The 17,763-nt window shown below is 39.6% G+C and overlaps 1 protein-coding gene across 2 annotated transcripts in view; it reads left to right on the top strand.

Moving 5' to 3' along the window:
• Window positions 1-17,317, top strand: part of CD58 (CD58 molecule) — a 56,227-nt gene extending 38,910 nt beyond the window's left edge. Inside the window, exons 4-6 of one of the 2 annotated variants that reach the window (XM_003805620.5) lie at window positions 9,864-9,941; window positions 12,583-12,619; window positions 17,030-17,317. In XM_003805620.5, the coding sequence (XP_003805668.3) occupies window positions 9,864-9,941; window positions 12,583-12,619; window positions 17,030-17,039 (125 nt within the window). In that variant the 3' untranslated portion in view covers window positions 17,040-17,317. The remainder of the gene's footprint in view (window positions 1-9,863; window positions 9,942-12,582; window positions 12,620-17,029) is intronic. The other variant, XM_008973404.5, reaches the window with a different exon arrangement.
• The last annotated feature ends 446 nt before the right edge of the window (window positions 17,318-17,763 follow it).

Genomic DNA, 17,763 nt, shown 5'->3' with positions numbered 1-17,763 from the left:
ATTTATAACTGAATACAGTGTTTTCAATTTGTACATAATAGTTAGAATATTCTATTAAAGTTATGAAACACGGAGAAAAAAAAGAAAAAGTGCAAATGAGTCCCAATTTATAACTGATAGATTTGATTTTTGAAGACAGAGAAAAGATCAAACCCACAGAGGTGTCACTCAAAGGAGCACTGTTTGTACAAGTCACACAATTGCAAGAAGTTTTTAAAACGAGCTGCAAAGTTAAAATAGTTAAGCTTGGAGCAAACATTCCTTTATTAATTCCACCTTTTGAGTGTTACATAATACCCAAGGCATACGATATGGAAATGCAATTTGTTGTAAAAGCAGATAGTTGCTTTATAATGGGAACAACAAAAAATAAAACCAGTGTGCTTTTGCCTTTTGGTATATGTGTGCTGCATCTAACTGACAAGGGGGAAGAAGATGACCACATATAGACAGAGCAAGCAAGTTGAAATCTTGAAAAGTTTTAAGTGTTCCAAGAGACAAAATACTTGAAGGAAATAATTTCTGAGTAAGATCCCTCTATAGAATTACATGGAATATTTTAGGGGATTTTTAAAGGTTTTGCCCTTGCAAAACTTTATGTTTAACTTTATGTTTGCCATTAGAATTTGAAGACACAAAGTAAAATTACTCTTACTGAAAGTAAGATTACTTTCCCTGTAGATAGTCTGGTAAAAGAACATAAGAGGAATGATATTCCTCTTATTGATTTGAAATAAGTACTATTAATTTGAAAAAATTCTTTTAATTATTAAATAATGGTGATTTATCCTTCTTTTACATTTTCTTCCAAATTGATAGTTCACATATATACAATAGATTTTGAAAGTTTGAGGAATGTTGCTTGATAGGTCTTAGGTTTAAATCCTGGAGTAGTGTTGACATCTGAGACATATGTCTGGGCTTCTGACCCTGGTTTCTGTTAACCAAATATTGGAGGACCTTCTCCTTTTAAAATGCAAACCAGGAGCTGAACTTAATGATCTTAATGGTTCTTTTGAACAGTAACAGTCTAGGATCTTTTTTTTTTTTTTTCTGAGATGATTTTTGAATGCTTTTGTGTGGAACCACATGCATCATAATAGATACAAATCCATGAAAGTATAACAGTTAAATACTAGATCTTACTTTTTCAGGTTTTGATTTCTCATCTAAACTTTCCAATGCTTTATCAGTGAAGCAAACTAACTCACATTGACTAGCCTGCTCTCCTTTAGCAAACCCTTCAAATAAATGCCTCATTTGCTCCTCACCACTATCATTTTAGATTGGCCAGACAGTTGTTACTTACCTTTTAAGAATGAGGAGACAGGTAGCCGGGTGCGATGGCTCACACCTGTAATCCCAACACTTTGGGAGGCTGAGGCGGGTGGATCACGAGGTCAGGAGATCAAGACCATCCTGGCTAACACGGTGAAACCCCGTCTGTACTAAAAATACAAAAAATTAGTCGGGTGTGTTGGTGGGCACCTGTAACCTGTAGTCCCAGCTACTCGGGAGGCTGAGGCAGGAGAATGGCATGAACCCGGGAGGTGGAGCTGGCAGTGAGCTGAGACCACACCACTGCACTCCAGCCTGGGTGACAGAGTGAGATTCCGTCTCAAAAAAAAAAAAAAAAGAATGAGGAGACAGGGTCAACCAGGTGGGGTGACTTGCCCAGGGTCACTTAAGTATTGGAGATAGAATTAAAATTTAGGTCTTTGAATTCCAGAGTGTTTTTGTATGATACCATCCTGACTCTCTATACATTTCAAAGTAAATCAAATTTTAAAGTTTTCTTTGATTTATTCATACGAATGAGCTAGAGAAACCCATACCATATAGATATACATAGTAGATATTGGTCAAATGTAACTTAATTTTTTACCTCATTATCTCATGTTTCTTGTAACATTTTGTCTAGTAGGACCTTTTTGTGGTTTGTCGTCATTTTAGTCATGACATCTGCTGTCATACCATCACTGCAACCCAGAAATGGGGCAATGGGGTTACTAACTAGTTAAACACAATCTAAACGAGAATTTTAGAGACAGTTAAGATTGAGGACAGAGTTCTTGTCCACCTCGTATTGTACTGGGGGAATGAACTAATACTTACTGAAGGCCTGCTCCACAACAAACTCCTGTAAATGATTTACATAAATGTGTCACATTTAATCCACACAACAACCCAGTGGTGTGGGTATTTATAAAGGAGGAATCTGAGGCACAGTGAGGTTAAATAACTTGACCAAATATACACATTTATTAAGAGCAAAGCCAGGATTTGACATCCAACTCCATCTGAACTCAAAGCACTGTGTTTTCCCACTGTACTGGGAAGTAAAAGTAAGAAGATGACTCAAAGATGGAGAATTATAATCTGGAATTTGGAATTTACTTCCATTGGTTAACCATTTGAAAATTGCAGCTCCAAGGCATTGGGAGATGGAAAGAAAGCTAGTGAGCAATTATTTCTTGCCTTTGTGTCATGCTCCTACATTTTGCTCCTCCTTATCTCCTTATCTGCGGTCAGAGTAGATAGCATGGAGGTTTTATGCCCATGCTACAGATGTTCAGAGACCTCAAGGTCAGAAAGCTGGTTTATGGCAGCACGTGAATATAGACAGACTTATACAGATTAGAAAATTGAGAAGTTGAGGGCAGGAGAAAATTCTGGATAGAAGAGAACATGGGATTGGGAGCAAGAAAACCTAGGTCCTAGACCTGATTTCATTGCTTACTGGCAGTGTGAATGTGGGGGATAATAATACTTACTTTACAAGGGCTGAGGAAATTAAATAAACTAGCATGTGGGAAAGAGTATTGATGGTTAGTCAGTCACTATAAAACTGCTAGTTGTTATTCAGGATACAGGAAGAGTTTCAAGAGAGGACATTTGGTATAACATTATATACAGCCAATGGTTTAAGGAGGACAATGTAGAAGAGGTTGTGGATTTGGCACTTAGGAGGTCATTGTTGACAGACCTTGTGAATAGATGAGGGTAGGAACCAGATTCCTGGGCTTTAAGTAAGAAGAGGGGTAGTCCAATAGGCCAGTTATATATTTGGCTGTGAAAGAGGAAAATAAAATCTGAGTACCTTTGAGAGTCAAAGGCTATTTCCAGGTAAAGAAACCCAGTGCACTTCACCATTCTCTTTTGGATAACTGCTGGGAAGAAGTAGGATGATTGTAACACCCTCCACATTGACACAGAACTCTAAATGGGAGCCTAGGGAAAGAGCACATTTTTTGAAGGGGTAGGCAAGAGGATATTCTCTAGAGTACCAGTTTCCAACTATTGTCCACATTTATGGACCAAGAACATAAAAGAAACATTGTTCAGTTCCGACCTGAAGTTATGTAGAACAAACATTGTTCTGAGTTCAACTAGATGATCTTTCTTTCATAGCTGTGTGGACATTATGTTACCTGCAGGGAGTAAGTCACTGAAGGTAGAGCCTGAAAAAAACACCCTTTGATCTTACTCCTAAGAAAAAAGGGAGAAATTGGAAAAATTCATCATAGAAACACAAAAGTATGCGGAAGTAGGAAAAAGGAGAAGAAGGAAAGAAATGCAACATAGGAAATAATATTATGTAGACTGAGATAAAGAATGTTAAGAATATTTGAACAAAGTTTGAACCAGATGAAATGTAACAGGCAGAAACAGAAGTAGGAGGATTTTTGGACTGATTTAAGTTGGTCTCTTGTGACTTTTATGACTTTCCACTGGGAAGAATAGTGATTAAGAATGTGCACTCTGCTTTTAAAAATTGAGAAAGAACGCTGCGTGCAGTGGCTTATGCCTATAGTCCCAACACTTTGTGAGGCCAAGACAGGAGGATTGCTTGAGGCTGAGAGTTCGAGACCAGCCTGGGCAACATAGGGAGACCCTATCTCTACTAAAAATTAAAAAGTTACTGAGGTGTTGTGACATGTGTCTGTAGTCCTAGCTACTTGGGAGACTGAGGTGGGAGGATCACTTCAGCCTGGCAGTTTAAATAAATCAGATCAGTAATTAATAATCTTCCCAAACAGAAAGCACCAGGTTCAGATGGGTTCATTGGTGAATTCTACCAGATATTTAAGGAAGAAATACTAATTCTCTATAATCTCTTTTAGAAGATAGAAGCAGAGGGCATACTTTCCAATTCATTTTATGAGGCCAGCATTATTCTTGTGCTAAAACCAAAGAACAATACAAGAAAAGAAAATTAAGACAAATATTTCTCATGAACATACATGTAGAAACCTTAAACAAAATATTAGCAAATTGGATCCAACAGCATATAGAAAGAATTATACATCATGACTAAGTGGTATTTATCTCAGGTGTGCAAGGCAGGTTCAACATATGAAAATCAATTAATGTAATCCATCACATTGACAGACTATGAAAGAAAAATCACATGATCATACCAATAGATACAGAAAAAGCATTTGACAAAATCCAACATCAATTTATGATAAAAACTCTCAGTAAACTAGGAATAGAGGGGAAACTTTTTCAACTTGTTAACAAATGCCTACAAAAAACCCTGCAGCTAACATCATCTGTAATGGTGAGAAACTTGAAGCTTTCCAACTAAGACCAAGAACAAGGAAATAATGTTCTTCTCACCACTCCTTTTCAATATTGTACTATAAGCACTAATGCCATAAGACAAGAAAAGGAAATAAAAGTTATACAGATGAGAAGAAAGAAAGAAAATTGTTTTAGTTCTCAGATGACATGAATATCTATGTATACAATCCAAACGAATTGACCAAAAACCTCCTGGAACTAATAAAAAACTATAGCACATTTGTAGGATACAAAGTTAATATACAAAAGTCAATCACTTTTCTATAACAGCAATGAACAAGTGGAATTTGAAGTTTAAAACACAACACCATTTACCTTAGCACCCCAAAAATGCAATACTTAGGTACAATAGCAAAATATGTACCAGATTTATATGAGAAAATCAACAAAACTGATGAAGAAAATCAAAGAAGAACTAAATAAATGGAGAGATATTCTATGTTCATAGATAGGAAGACTCCTTATTGTGAAGATGTCAGTTATTTCCAATTTACTCTATAAATTCAGTGCAATCCCAAGCAAAATATCAGAAGTCATTTGTGGATATCAACAAACTGATTTTAAGGTTAAATGGGCAGGCAAAAGACCAGAATAGCCAGCAAAATATTGAAGGAGAACAAAATTGTAGGACTGATACTACTCAACTTCAAGACTTACTATAAAGCTGCAGTAGTCAACATAGTGTGGTACTGGTGGAAAAATAAAAGACAAATAGATCAGTGAATCGGAATAGAGAGCCCAGAAATAAACCAACATAAATATGGTCAACTGATCTTTGACAAAGGAGCAAAGGCAATACAATGGAGCAAAGATGATCTTTTCAACAAATAGTGCTGTAACAACTGGACATCCACATGCAAAAAAATGAATCTAAACACAGACCTTATGCCCTTCACAAAATTTTACTCAAAATGGACCATAGATCTAAATGTAAAATGCAAAACCATAAGACTCCTAAAACATAAGAGAAAACCTAGATAACTTTGGATATGATGACTTTTTAGATACAACACCAAAGACATGATTCATGAAAGAAAGAATTGGTAAGCTGTACTTCATTAAAATTAAAAACATTGCTCTATGAAAGACAATTTCAAGAGAATGAGAAGCCAAGCCACAGACTGGGAGAAAATATTTGCAAAAGACACATCTGATAAAAGACTGTTATCCAAAATATACAAAAAACTCTTAAAACTCAACAAGAAAAACACAAACAACCCAATTAAAAAATGAGTCAAAGACCTCATCACACACTTCTCCAAGGAAGATATACAGATGGCAAATAGGGATATAAAAAGATACTCCTGGGCCGGGTGCGGTGGCTCACACCTGTAATCCCAGCACTTTGGGAGGCCGAGGCAGGCAGATCACCTGAGGTCAGGAGTTCAAGACCAGCCTGGCCAACATGGGGAAACCCCATTTCTACTATTTTCTATTTTGTAAAAATACAAAAATTAGCTAGGCATGTCCTATGTCAACAGGCAACAGGGAAATGGAAACTAAGACAACAATGAAATACCACTTCACGCCTATCACACTGGCCAAAATCTAGAACACTGACAGCACCAAATGCCAGTGAGGATGTGGAGCAACTCTCATTCATTGCAGGTGGGAATGCAAAATGGTACAGCCACTTTGGAAGACAGTTTGGCAGTTTCTTACAAAACTGTATGTACTCTTACCATTCAACACAATTGTCATGCTTCTTGCTATTTACCTGAAGGCATTAAAAACTTATGTTGACATAAAAACCTTCACATGGATGGTTATAGCATCTTTATTAATAATTGTCAAAACTTGGAAGCAACCAAGATGTCCTTCAGTAAGTGAATGGACAAATAAACTGTGGTACATACAGACAATAGAATATTATTCAGCACTGAAAAGAACTATCAAGCCATGAAAAGACATGGAGGAAACTTAAATGCATATTATAAGTCAAAGAATCCAATCTGAACAGGCTACATGCTATGTAAATTTTACCTATGTGACATTCTGGAAAAGGCAAAACTGTGGAGACTGTAAAAAGATTAGTAGTTGGCAGGGGATATGAATAGGTGGAACACAGAGGAGTTTGGGGGCAGTGAAAATACTCTGTATGATACTGTAACGATGTTATTATACATTTGTCCAAACCCACAGAATGTACAACTGAATGCTAATGTAAAGTGTGGATTTTTTAATGATAATGATGTATCAGAATGGTTTCATTAATTCTAAAAAATGTACCACTCTGATGAGGGATATTGATAATGGGGAGGCTATGCATGTGTAGGGGCAGGATGTATGTACAAACTTTCTGTAACTTCTGCTCAGTTTTGTTGTGAACCTGAAACTCAAAATATTTAAAGCCAAGTGAAGCTAACGTACTAAGCCATGAATCAAGTTTGTGGAATAACCCCAAATAGAGGAACCATTCCAAGTGTTTTCAAAACATAGTAATTTGGGTGCATATTTCAAGGGGCTGCATTCTAAGGATAAAAAGAACTACAAAGAAAAAAAATTGTAATGTTTTAAGTAATTATGTAGTTAGCAGTAATACTGGTATTTGGTTACTGTTGAGTATGTATTGCAGGAAAATGCAAATGAATATTTATATTGTTGTTATTGAATATTGGGATGTTTGGCATGAAAGAAAGGAGATTCAGCTGTAAATTGATTAGGTTAAGTAAAAATTGTAGCCCTGGATTTATTTAAAGGTATTAATTTGAACCATATGAAATTGCTGTTTCTCTAGTCAAAAACCATTGAATCTTGGCAGCTTAATAGGGTTCAGCAAAATGCCAGCATGACCCATTAATGTATTTTGTCTCTTAGAAAATCGTGTATTTCCTGGTTCTGTCCATTGAAATGTTCTAGAAACAAGAGCCAGTCCTGTAGCAATTTGCATGCTTCTTGGTTCTTGGACCCAGATTTGAGTGACCAGTGTTACCTGGTGTGCCCAGACTTCCCAGTTTCAGCACCCGAATTTCACATCCCAGGAAACTCTTCAGTTTCAGGAAAACCAGGATGATTGGCCACCTTCACCCAGATTATGGTACCTAATTATCATTTCCCATGAAAATGAACTAGGGCCTTTGGGACAGTTGGCTGATTCCATACCTGGGGCATGGAATGCATTAAAATAAGCCTTGAGTATCTTATTTTACCACATAACAAGAAAGCTATCAAAAAGACTTAACATGATGGTACTAACAGGACTCAGGAGCCACTCTGAAGAGGTTCCCTCTGGCCAAAAATAAGACAATTGGAACATCAATAAGAATAACAACTTCAGTAGATTGAAACACATCAGTTGTGCTCAGTTCATGAGTTCATAATGTACTAAAACCAAATTTAAAAACTCATTGGTCATCTCTAGAGAATGCTTGGGAGCTAACTCATTATTTTGAAAAACGATAAAGAAAGAGAATAATCAAATGCTGCTTTTCCTATATAAATTGAACCTCAGAGTAACCACATTGTTGATGAGGGGCAGTTTATCTTTATGTGAAGATTGTAGTTAGTAAAGAAGGAATGATAGACTAAACCACTTTGCAAACCCTTGATGAAATTATGGCTCTAGACAATGATCTTCAGTGGCACTGACATCATGAAAAGAAAAGCAACCAGGCATCGTATGCCACCTGAGGGAAGTATACAAACACTACTTGGGGAGTATTATTGCCAAAGAATATCTGAATTTTGCTACTAAAGAAGGGAAAATGATGTTCGGGGGGCACCTAGCAGTTTCTGGCCAGGGTCTTCTCAAATCTGACCAATCGGTGACTGCCTATTTGCTCCAACACACCTGTGTTCCTAATAAAAGGAAAGTGTGATCATATCCTTATTCTCATTTATTCATTCATTTTCTCTCTCTCTTCCTCCTCTCCCTTCCTTTCCCCTCCTTTCCCATATCCATGTCACATTTGTTCTTAGTGACCCCTCCCCAGTCCTTTAGCAGTGCATTGTGTACTCTGATTTTGGATTTTCAATAGCTGGATAGAGTTTACCTTGTGAACATACCACAGTTTTTTGTGAAAACAAGGAGCTGCTGTGAAAACAACTTAGGTTGTTTTTGCCTTATGGTATATTAAGTAAGGCTGCAGTAAATATCTTTGTGCCTTTTTGCGGGGAGAAGAAGGGCACATCATTGATAGTTTCCCCAGGATAACATCTTAGAAATGGAATTGCAGAGTCACAAGATATTAATAGAGATACCAATAACATCTACTCAATAGGTTAATGACAGTATATAACAGCCGTTCTTAAATGCAACTACCCTATGAGATAAGTATATTTATTAGTCTCGAGTATAGTTACCCTGTGAGAAAATGGAGGCCCTGAGAGGTTAAGGCACTTGCCCAACATTGTAATGACTTAGTGAGACTATAGGCACATGACTTAGTGCAATGTCTAGATGCTTCATGGTAAATATTTTTAAGGCTTATTATATACAACTGCCAGAATTGCCCTACCAAACACAATGCCAAGTTCTGCTTCCACTGGCAGTATGAGATGGTCAGAAACAAACCTTCTAGTGGAACATTTGCTTCTTTTATTAAATAACACAGGGTCTGGAATGTATCAAGCTTGTGCATATAAGTTTGTTTAGAAATAGTCGAATCTTGTTATTCATATTAGTTCTACAGAGTCAAGTTAACAGTGAAATAGCAAGTAGTGAAGTAATGTTCCTGGGGGAAATACAGGGGTAGGTTCCTGTGAGCCTCTAGTCATAACATTTTTGTTAATGATCTGTTTATAACCTTGTTTTATGTGTGTCTCTGTTTAAATAAACCTTAATATATAGGGTTGATTTATTGACCTTGAACTCATAGCCAACAGCACTGTAACTCATGCCTAAGTGAAGCTTATCTAATACACCTATTTTCTCTGCAAGGCACATCGCAGCCTTCTTGCACTTAGGAACTCTTGTCAGCCCTTCAACACTATACTTTGGGACCATTTAAAATAGTGAAATCACCAACAAAAAAGCACAAAAATGCAAAATCATGGCACTAAATAGACTGCAAATAGGACACTTGTTAACAGTGTAAGAACTTGAAACAAGAAGGCAGAGCTTTACCTTTTTCCACCTCTGCTGGGAATCTGCTTATTGGGTGACTCAAAGTTTTCATCACTGTTCTTATGTCTGAGAATGACTGCTTTGGGTATTGATTTGTGGATTACAAATAAATTTCAGTAAATAAGCAAACCGCAATGTGGAATCTGCAAATAATGAGGATCCATTTTGATCAGTTCAACTAGTTGAATTTCTTTTCTTTTCTTTTTTATAGGTCATTCAAGACACAGATATGCACTTATACCCATACCATTAGCAGTAATTACAACATGTATTGTGCTGTATATGAATGGTATGTATGCTTTTTAAAACAAAATAGTTTGAAAACTTGCATTGTTTTCCAAAGGTCAGAAAATAGTTTAAGGATGAAAATAAAGTTTGAAATTTTAGACATTTGAAAAGAAACAAAAACTTTTTTGCTTTACTTATGTGGGACTGCTGAGCGTGCTAGGTTCCTCCAAAGATCCGCATTATCTCAAGGTAGAATGAATCCTTGGGCCACAGAGAGCTTTACAGGCCTGGGAACACAGCCTGGACCTGTTGCATAGCCTCCTTTTACCTGTGATCTGCTTCAAAATATAGTTAAACTTCTGGTCTCCAAGTCAGAGTTTGCTAAAGACCTCTTTAGGCTGCCACCTCTGTAATTTTCATGTCATATAACACGAATGGGGCTCCCAGGTAGGAAGGGAGTTTTGGTTGAGTTAAGTGACTTGCGTAATACAAGTAATTGTGCTTGTATTACTTCCTGAGCCTTCTCAGTCCCCTAGCAATCTTGGGCAGTCATACAGCTTGAAGAACTGATGACTTGGAGAATTTGTTCCTAGCCTGTTCATTCCTGGTAATGAGTAATCCCTCTCAAATCCCAAAGGACAGGGAGCAGGCTGTAATTCTGAAGAGTAGATATTCTTGATGCCACAGCAGTTTCCATACCAGCCTTCACCAAAAGGAAATATGCCAGACAGGGAATGCCAAAGAGTAAACTTTCTACAAGTGATAGTATCTAGGATCCATTGTGTCGTGAATCAAGTTTATAAACTAGATTTCAGTTTCCTTAGACCTGCACTGTTTAGTATAGTAGCCAATTAGCCACATATGATTATTTAAATATATAATTTAAAATGAAATACCATTAAATTTAAGATTCATTCCTCAGTTACACTAACCACCTTTCAAGTGCTCAATACCTACATCTGGCTAGTGGCTACCATACTGGATAGCCCAGATAAGGAATAATCCTATCATTGCAGAAAGTTTTCTTGGTCAGTGCAGAACTAGACTATTTTGCGATATCAGTGCTAAATATAATTTCCTGACGATAACATTTTCATATTATAAGTTGTAAATACCATGAAAATCCATCCCTAAGTAATAGATTATCAGTCAGTTGACTCTCCACTAAACAGTATTATAACGATCAGCTGAAGAAAGTTTTCAGCTATTGCCCAATGCATAAAATATTTTGGGAGCTCAAATTTTTTAAAAATCTATTTTAATCCCCAGATAGCAGTATAATAGTTAATCATCTCCTGAACAGGTTGGTTCCCAGAAACCAAAATCATTTTCCACTCAGTGTTGTTGTAGATCTCAATTAAAGAACTAACCCAGGATACCTGAACTAAAGAGAGGTGGCACTGAGTTTCCATAGAACTTCAAAACAATTGGTTGATTTCACTTAAAAAAAAAAAAAAGGTCATTCAATATACAGAAAATTAGTCAGTACTGGGTCAGTACTGTTAGCCCCAGATAATCTGAAAAAATTTATTCTTCAAAAAAAACAATTTGGAGGCCAGGCATGGTGGCTCATGCCTGTAATCCCAGCACATTGAGAGATCGAGTTGTGTGCATCACTTGAGCCCAGGAGTTTGAGACCAGCCTGGACAACATGGTGAAACACTATCTCTACAAAAAAATACAAAAATTAGCCAGGCATGGTGGTGCATGCCTGTAGTCCCAGCTACTCAGGAGGCTGAGGCGGGAGGGAGGCAGATGTTGCAGTGAGCTGAGATTGTGCCACTGCACTCCAGCCTGGGTGATGGAGTGAGACCCTGTCTCAAAAAACAAACAAACAAAAAAACTCAGCAAGCATCTTAACCTTTAAGCAACCTTAAAGTCATTAATTGGGAAATAGTGAGATGTTTGGCATGGAATCTTCAGAAGAGGAAAGAGTTGAATGGAAACAGCTCCAGCTGCCTAGTTGTAGTTGACAGACAACTTTATAAGCTCTAGTCAACCCTATTGACTAAGCTTCTGAACCACTAGCATAGTTCTAGGGTCAGGCGGATGCCTACTGTGGGCAGGAAAGTGATGCATGCATGTGTGGGAGCAGTGTCTTAATGTCTGAAATAGTAGCCATGAGCTACATGTGGCTATGGAGCACTTGAAATGTGGGAGTCCAAATTATCATGTGCTGTGAGTGTAAAATAATATGTTTCTAAGACCGTGTGTGAAAGAATGTAAAATATCTCATTAAAAAATGTTTATATTGAGTACATGTTGAAATAATTTTATATTTGTGACACATTGTGTTAAATAAAATATTAAAATTTACATTTTTTTTTTTTTACTTTGTAATGTGGATACCAAAAATTTTAAATTACTTATGTGGCTTGCATTATATTTCTATTGGACAGCACTGGTCCAAACTATTCTAGCCTTCCCTGCATCTTCAGCCTTATGCACGAGGTAAAATTAGCCATTTTGTCAACAGTTTTTGCATTTGGTTTTCTATCACGTTCTGACCAATTTTTGAACAACTCTTTGGACCAGCTCTGTAGCCGATTTGATTTAAAGCATATAGGATAGCAGGAAATCCCAGGGTGATGGGGCTCTGGCTTAGTTTTCCATATTTAGGCCTCTAATAGGCAGTCAGTAACTCCACATTTCAGCTTTTCTTTTCAGTTCTTTAATTGAGAAGACAATTTCTTCATTTTTAGGTATTCTGAAATGTGACAGAAAACCAGACAGAACCAAGTAAGTACACTGCAGGCTGTTCACTCTGTGCCAGAACAACAGCAGCCCTGCTGTAGATGCCCATTACTTGGGAAGCCAGATTGTACTCATCTGTTGGTTGCCTTGTACAGTAATAAGAAGTAACATCAGCAGATATACTAACCATAGTGTATTAAGTACCAACTGTGTGCCATGCACTGCACTAGCCACTCTCTGCATACCATTTCCTGGAACCCTCTCAATGAGCCTTGCAGGAGGAGTATCATACCCCTTGCTTAGAGACAGCGCATATGAGATTCATAGAAGTCAAGTGAGATATCAAAGTCACGTTGCTAGTAAGTGATGGGCTGGGATTTAAATCTAGGTCTTTGGACTCCAAGAGTTATACTGTTAACCACTACAATACACTCCCTCCACCTCCCATCCCAGAAAAAGTTGGATCAGGGATAGGGTTCACTTCAGGAGCCAGGGTCAGAGCTGGGCCTGTAGTCACATATAAAAGATAGGACACAAACACAATTAGCAGCAGTGTTGGTTTAATAAACCGCCATAGGATGCTCCAAGAGGCCCCCTCCTGGCAGATCCCACTGGTGGTCAGGAGGCAGAGGCATGAGCTGGGTGTTGAGGGATGAGGGGAAGAGTTAAGGCCCGGGGTGTGAAGGGCAGGACAAGAAGGAGCAAGCCATCCTCTTTGGAGCAGAGAGTGTTGAGGCATTAGAGAAAGATGGGGCTGGGCTGGCAGGTTGGGCCAGGCTGAGACTTTGAGAGAGGCTTTGGGTCATTCTTTAGGGAGAACCGCAGAGTTTTCTAGCAGAACTATGCTTTAGTAAGATCACTCTGCTGGCAAAGCATGGGACTAATTAATAGGAGATGAGATGAGGACACTGGTTAGTGGAGTAATGAAATAATCCAGCCAAGCAGAGAAGAGGGCCTGAGTCAAGGTGATGGTGGCAGAACTGAATATGCAGAGCTAGGTTTGAGAGAAACAGCAGAGGTCCTGTTAGCAAAACTTTCATCTGGCAGTGTAGGCTCTGATGCCAAACTCCCTGGTTCAAATGCCAGCTCCATTTCTCACAGGCCTTGGACAAGTCACTTAAACTCTCTGTGCTTTGGTTGTCTTCTGTGGAAAATGGGCATAATGATAATATAGAAATGACAATGATAGCATAGATAATCACATAGAAATAACTGTGTCAAAATATATTAATATAAGTACAATGCTTACAATAGTGGCTGGCTCATGATAGTTTTCAATAAATGTTAGCCATTATGATTATTGTTACTATTATTTTTCAAGAAAAATAAAAGCGACAGGACCAAGTGTCACAGAGGAGTCACACAGGAATCTTGGTTGGGAAGGAAAACTATGAATTTTTGCTTTGACAGGTTGATTTCGGGGTGCTGGTGTATTACCTGGCTAGTGATGTCCATGCACAGAATTGGAGTGTGGGCTTCACGCTAGAGTTACGGATTGGGGCGCCTCTTCATCTGGACAGTAATTGATGCCATGAGCACCTGAGGTCACTAAGAAAGAAAAGCTAGATGCCCTAGGGTGATGGGAAGGGGCAGAGGAGGCGGGACTGGGGAAGCAAAGTCCAGGATCAGAGCCAGGGTAGCCCCGGGTTAGAGACTCGAGGGAGGAGGCTACATGTTAAAGCTGCAAAGACAAGGAGGTAGGCGAGGGGTTAAGACCTTTGGTTTTGTTGAGTCAGTTGCTGTGGTCAGTGCAGGGATGAAGTGAGGGTGGCTAAGCAGCAGCAAGGGCCTAGGTGAGGTGGGATCGATGGATGGGCCACAGGTGTCCTTTCTCCTCAGCTGCCAGGTGGAACAGTGCAGGAGAAACAAGCTGTGGCAGGAAGCCTCGGGGCAAGGAAGTCCAAGGGGCAGCTCAGCCGGCCACAGACCCAAGCTGGGAGGACCCAAGGCCATGAGGGGTTGATGGGCCAGGAGGCTGGGCAGAGAGGAGCCAAGTAGCTGGAGATGAGGTGAGGTGGGAGAGGTAGGGACCTCCAGGCTTGTGGTCAGAGGAAGGCATTTCAGATCTGAGCAATATGCGTGAGCCCCAGGTGAGTGCAAGAGCCAAGTCAGGTCTCTGCTGAGATCTAGGTGGTTACAGTGGAGGGGAACTCTGAGTGGATGGGGGAGGCATAGCCATCACTACCAATGATGGGGGTAGGGGGGCATCATCCAGGGCCACGGGGAAAGGGGATGGGTATTCTGGAACTCATCCCTTCCTCTGTTCCTTTCATCACAACAAACATTATGGAGATTATGCGATACCAGGCACTGCGCTAGCTGATAGGGTGGGGGTCAGAGTACCCAGCGAGGCTAGACATTGTGTGGGATTCAGAGAAAGCATATAATAGGGCTCCTCCCACAAGAAGCTTGTGGCCACACCAGGGAGAGAGAATGGATGCACGTGAGCATACGAAACTCTTAGAAGGACTTAGGCAGGAAGCACAGGTGATAGGCAGAATGTGTGATATGATGGTAAGGGCTGAGCAACCAACGCAGGGGAATTGGAGAGGCCAGAATAATCAGAAAAGCTTTGGAGGGGGTAGGATGTGACCTACATTTTCAGAACAAGAGTGGAGTAGAAAAGGCATTCCAGGTGGGATAAACAGCGGAGGCAAATACATGAGAGGGAATTAAATCTGTTGTGATTTATTTGATAGTAAGATTGACCTGCCTGGCATCGAGTTGAAGTAGAGGCAAAAGACACTGAATATTTGCAAGGAGATCCTTAGAATGGAGTGATATGGAAATAGGCAGCCATTATAGGTTCTTGAGCAGGAACATTTTGCATGAAAAGCACTGCTTTGGAATGATGAGTCTAGAAAGGTAACACTGACCTCTCTAAGGTGGCATTCTAGGGAGAGACCTGAGTATTTGGGGCTGAGATTGAGAGAGGAGCTTACTTTTCTTGGTATATTTTTATTTACTATTCAAATTCTGCATCATGTGTGTTTACTGCCTATTTAATAATTATTCTTAAATTTAAAGAACCCATTGTGGCAGCAGGGGGAATTCTCTAAGCTCAGTTACTAAAGGGTTATGAAGCTGGGTATGGTAGCACACACCTGTAGTCTCAGCTACTTGGGAGGCTGAGGTGCGAGGATCGCTTGAGCTTAGGAGTTAGTGGGAGGATTTCTTGAGCCCAGGAGTTAAGAGACCAGCCTGGGCATCAAAAAAATTAAGTTAAATTAAAATGTTAAAAGGTTCTGTATATGGTGGAGATGGAGGAGATCGGGGGAGGAGATGAGAAAGGGGCAAGCATAAGTAGGAACAAATGCAATATTTCCCCAGCTGCGCGAGGGTAGGAGGAGGAAGAACTAAATCCAATTAGGAATAACAGAGGACAGATGAGTAGATAGCAGACATCTGACGGGAAATGGCCACGCCACACTTCTCACCCAGGCAGTTCAACGTAGGCAATTTCTGAGTGCCCTGGTATTTTTTGTGTAAGTGTCTAGAAAACAGATCACAAAGTTAGCCAAATTAAAAAGGAAGCAGGGAGTCCTATTTCTCTGAGAAGAAAGATTTACAGGTGGGATCTCAGGCAGGAGCCAAGCTGGAGAAGCAGGCTTGATTCCTTGTAGTGGGTGAGGAGACTGCTGGGAGAGGGCAGGGGAGCCAGAGACCGGCAAAAAGCTGCCCCAACAAGAATCCTGTGCCTGCCAACCTGGTTTACAAACATTTCCCACTTTATCCCCCTCAGAAAGTCACAGCACCCATTTGATGTTCTGTGAGGCTCCCAAGGAGGGAAACTTCTAGTTTGCTGTCCTTTACCTCACCCCTGTGACCACAGCACTAATTTCTCATGAATTCTTGTTACCAATGAGATACAAATGTTTGGGGAGCTCTGGCCTGGTCTGATTTTGAGCTCTGTGGAAATACTCAGACCATGGGGGAGGAGGCCGGGAAATGGACTCGGTTTGAGGGCTTGCTCAAGGATGCGGTTTTGTTTTTTGGCTGATTTACTCCAAGACAGCCAGAGATTGTTCTGTCATTGCCACAGAGGTGACTAAACAGGAAGGTAAGTTTGAGGTAGGAAGAAAACCATCCCCAGGAGTTTCATGTAGCAAAGAAGGAAGTAGCTGTTACAAATGGGTGACAGTTTACATATGGGTCTAACAGTCTCAGCTCTGTTGTTCAATCTTTCAGTTATACTCAGAGAGTCAGCGGGAGGAGCCTTGGGGCTGCTATTGAGTGCAGCATCCTGAAGGCTATTCTTCAAGTGTTACTCAGACTAGTATCCCAAGAGCACTCAAGGCAGTTCTTCCTCCATCCCTGCTCCCTAGCTCCCTTGGCTTTGATGAGTTTATTACAAAAGGGCTATTCACTTTAGAATAGGAGGGTAATTAAGACTCCTGGTCTGCAGCCCAGATTTACTGCATTTTACAAGTTAATAATATGATTTTTTTTTTGTAGCTCCAATTGATTGGTAACAGAAGATGAAGACAACAGCATAACTAAATTATTTTAAAAACTAAAAAGCCATCTGATTTCTCATTTGAGTATTACAATTTTTGAACAACTGTTGGAAATGTAACTTGAAGCAGCTGCTTTAAGAAGAAATACCCACTAACAAAGAACAAGCATTAGTTTTGACTGTCATCAACTTATTATATGACTAGGTGCTTGCTTTTTTGTCAGTAAATTGTTTTTACTGATGATGTAGATACTTTTGTAAATAAATGTAAATATGTACACAAGTGACTAGGTGGTTTGGCTACTGTTTTCCTAAGATAGAAAAATAAGGGTCACATACCCTTTTAAAATCTATACTCTTTCTCCCTTGCTTTAGGGGAAAAATAATTCATTGTAGGGTCATTCATGGAGTGAGGGAGAAAAGTACTGTCCCTCACTGGGTTCCACTGCTGTCAGTAGGAGGCAAGTGAACACATGGGTCTTTACTTCTAGCTGCTTTTGAAAAGAGCAGATCACCACCATCCAGTGCAGTTGTATAACACAGGTGGGGCAGGGAGACTTCTCTCGCTGCCATTAATTAGCCTACTTAGTTTGTTGCATTGGTTAGCTGTCACATTGGGAGGTCAACAGCAGACAATAGCTGGAAAACCGTAGTCATAACAAATACAGAGTGGCAGCCACTCCTGAGGAGGTGGACGGTGCCAGTTGCCTCCAGCAGCCATGTAAACCCAAGT

Source organism: Pan paniscus, chromosome 1 (assembly GCF_029289425.2).
Source record: "Pan paniscus chromosome 1, NHGRI_mPanPan1-v2.0_pri, whole genome shotgun sequence".
NCBI classification, from domain to species: Eukaryota; Metazoa; Chordata; class Mammalia; order Primates; family Hominidae; genus Pan; species Pan paniscus.
The sequence above is the reverse complement of the archived record's forward strand: the minus strand, read 5'-3'. Positions and strand labels throughout refer to the sequence as shown.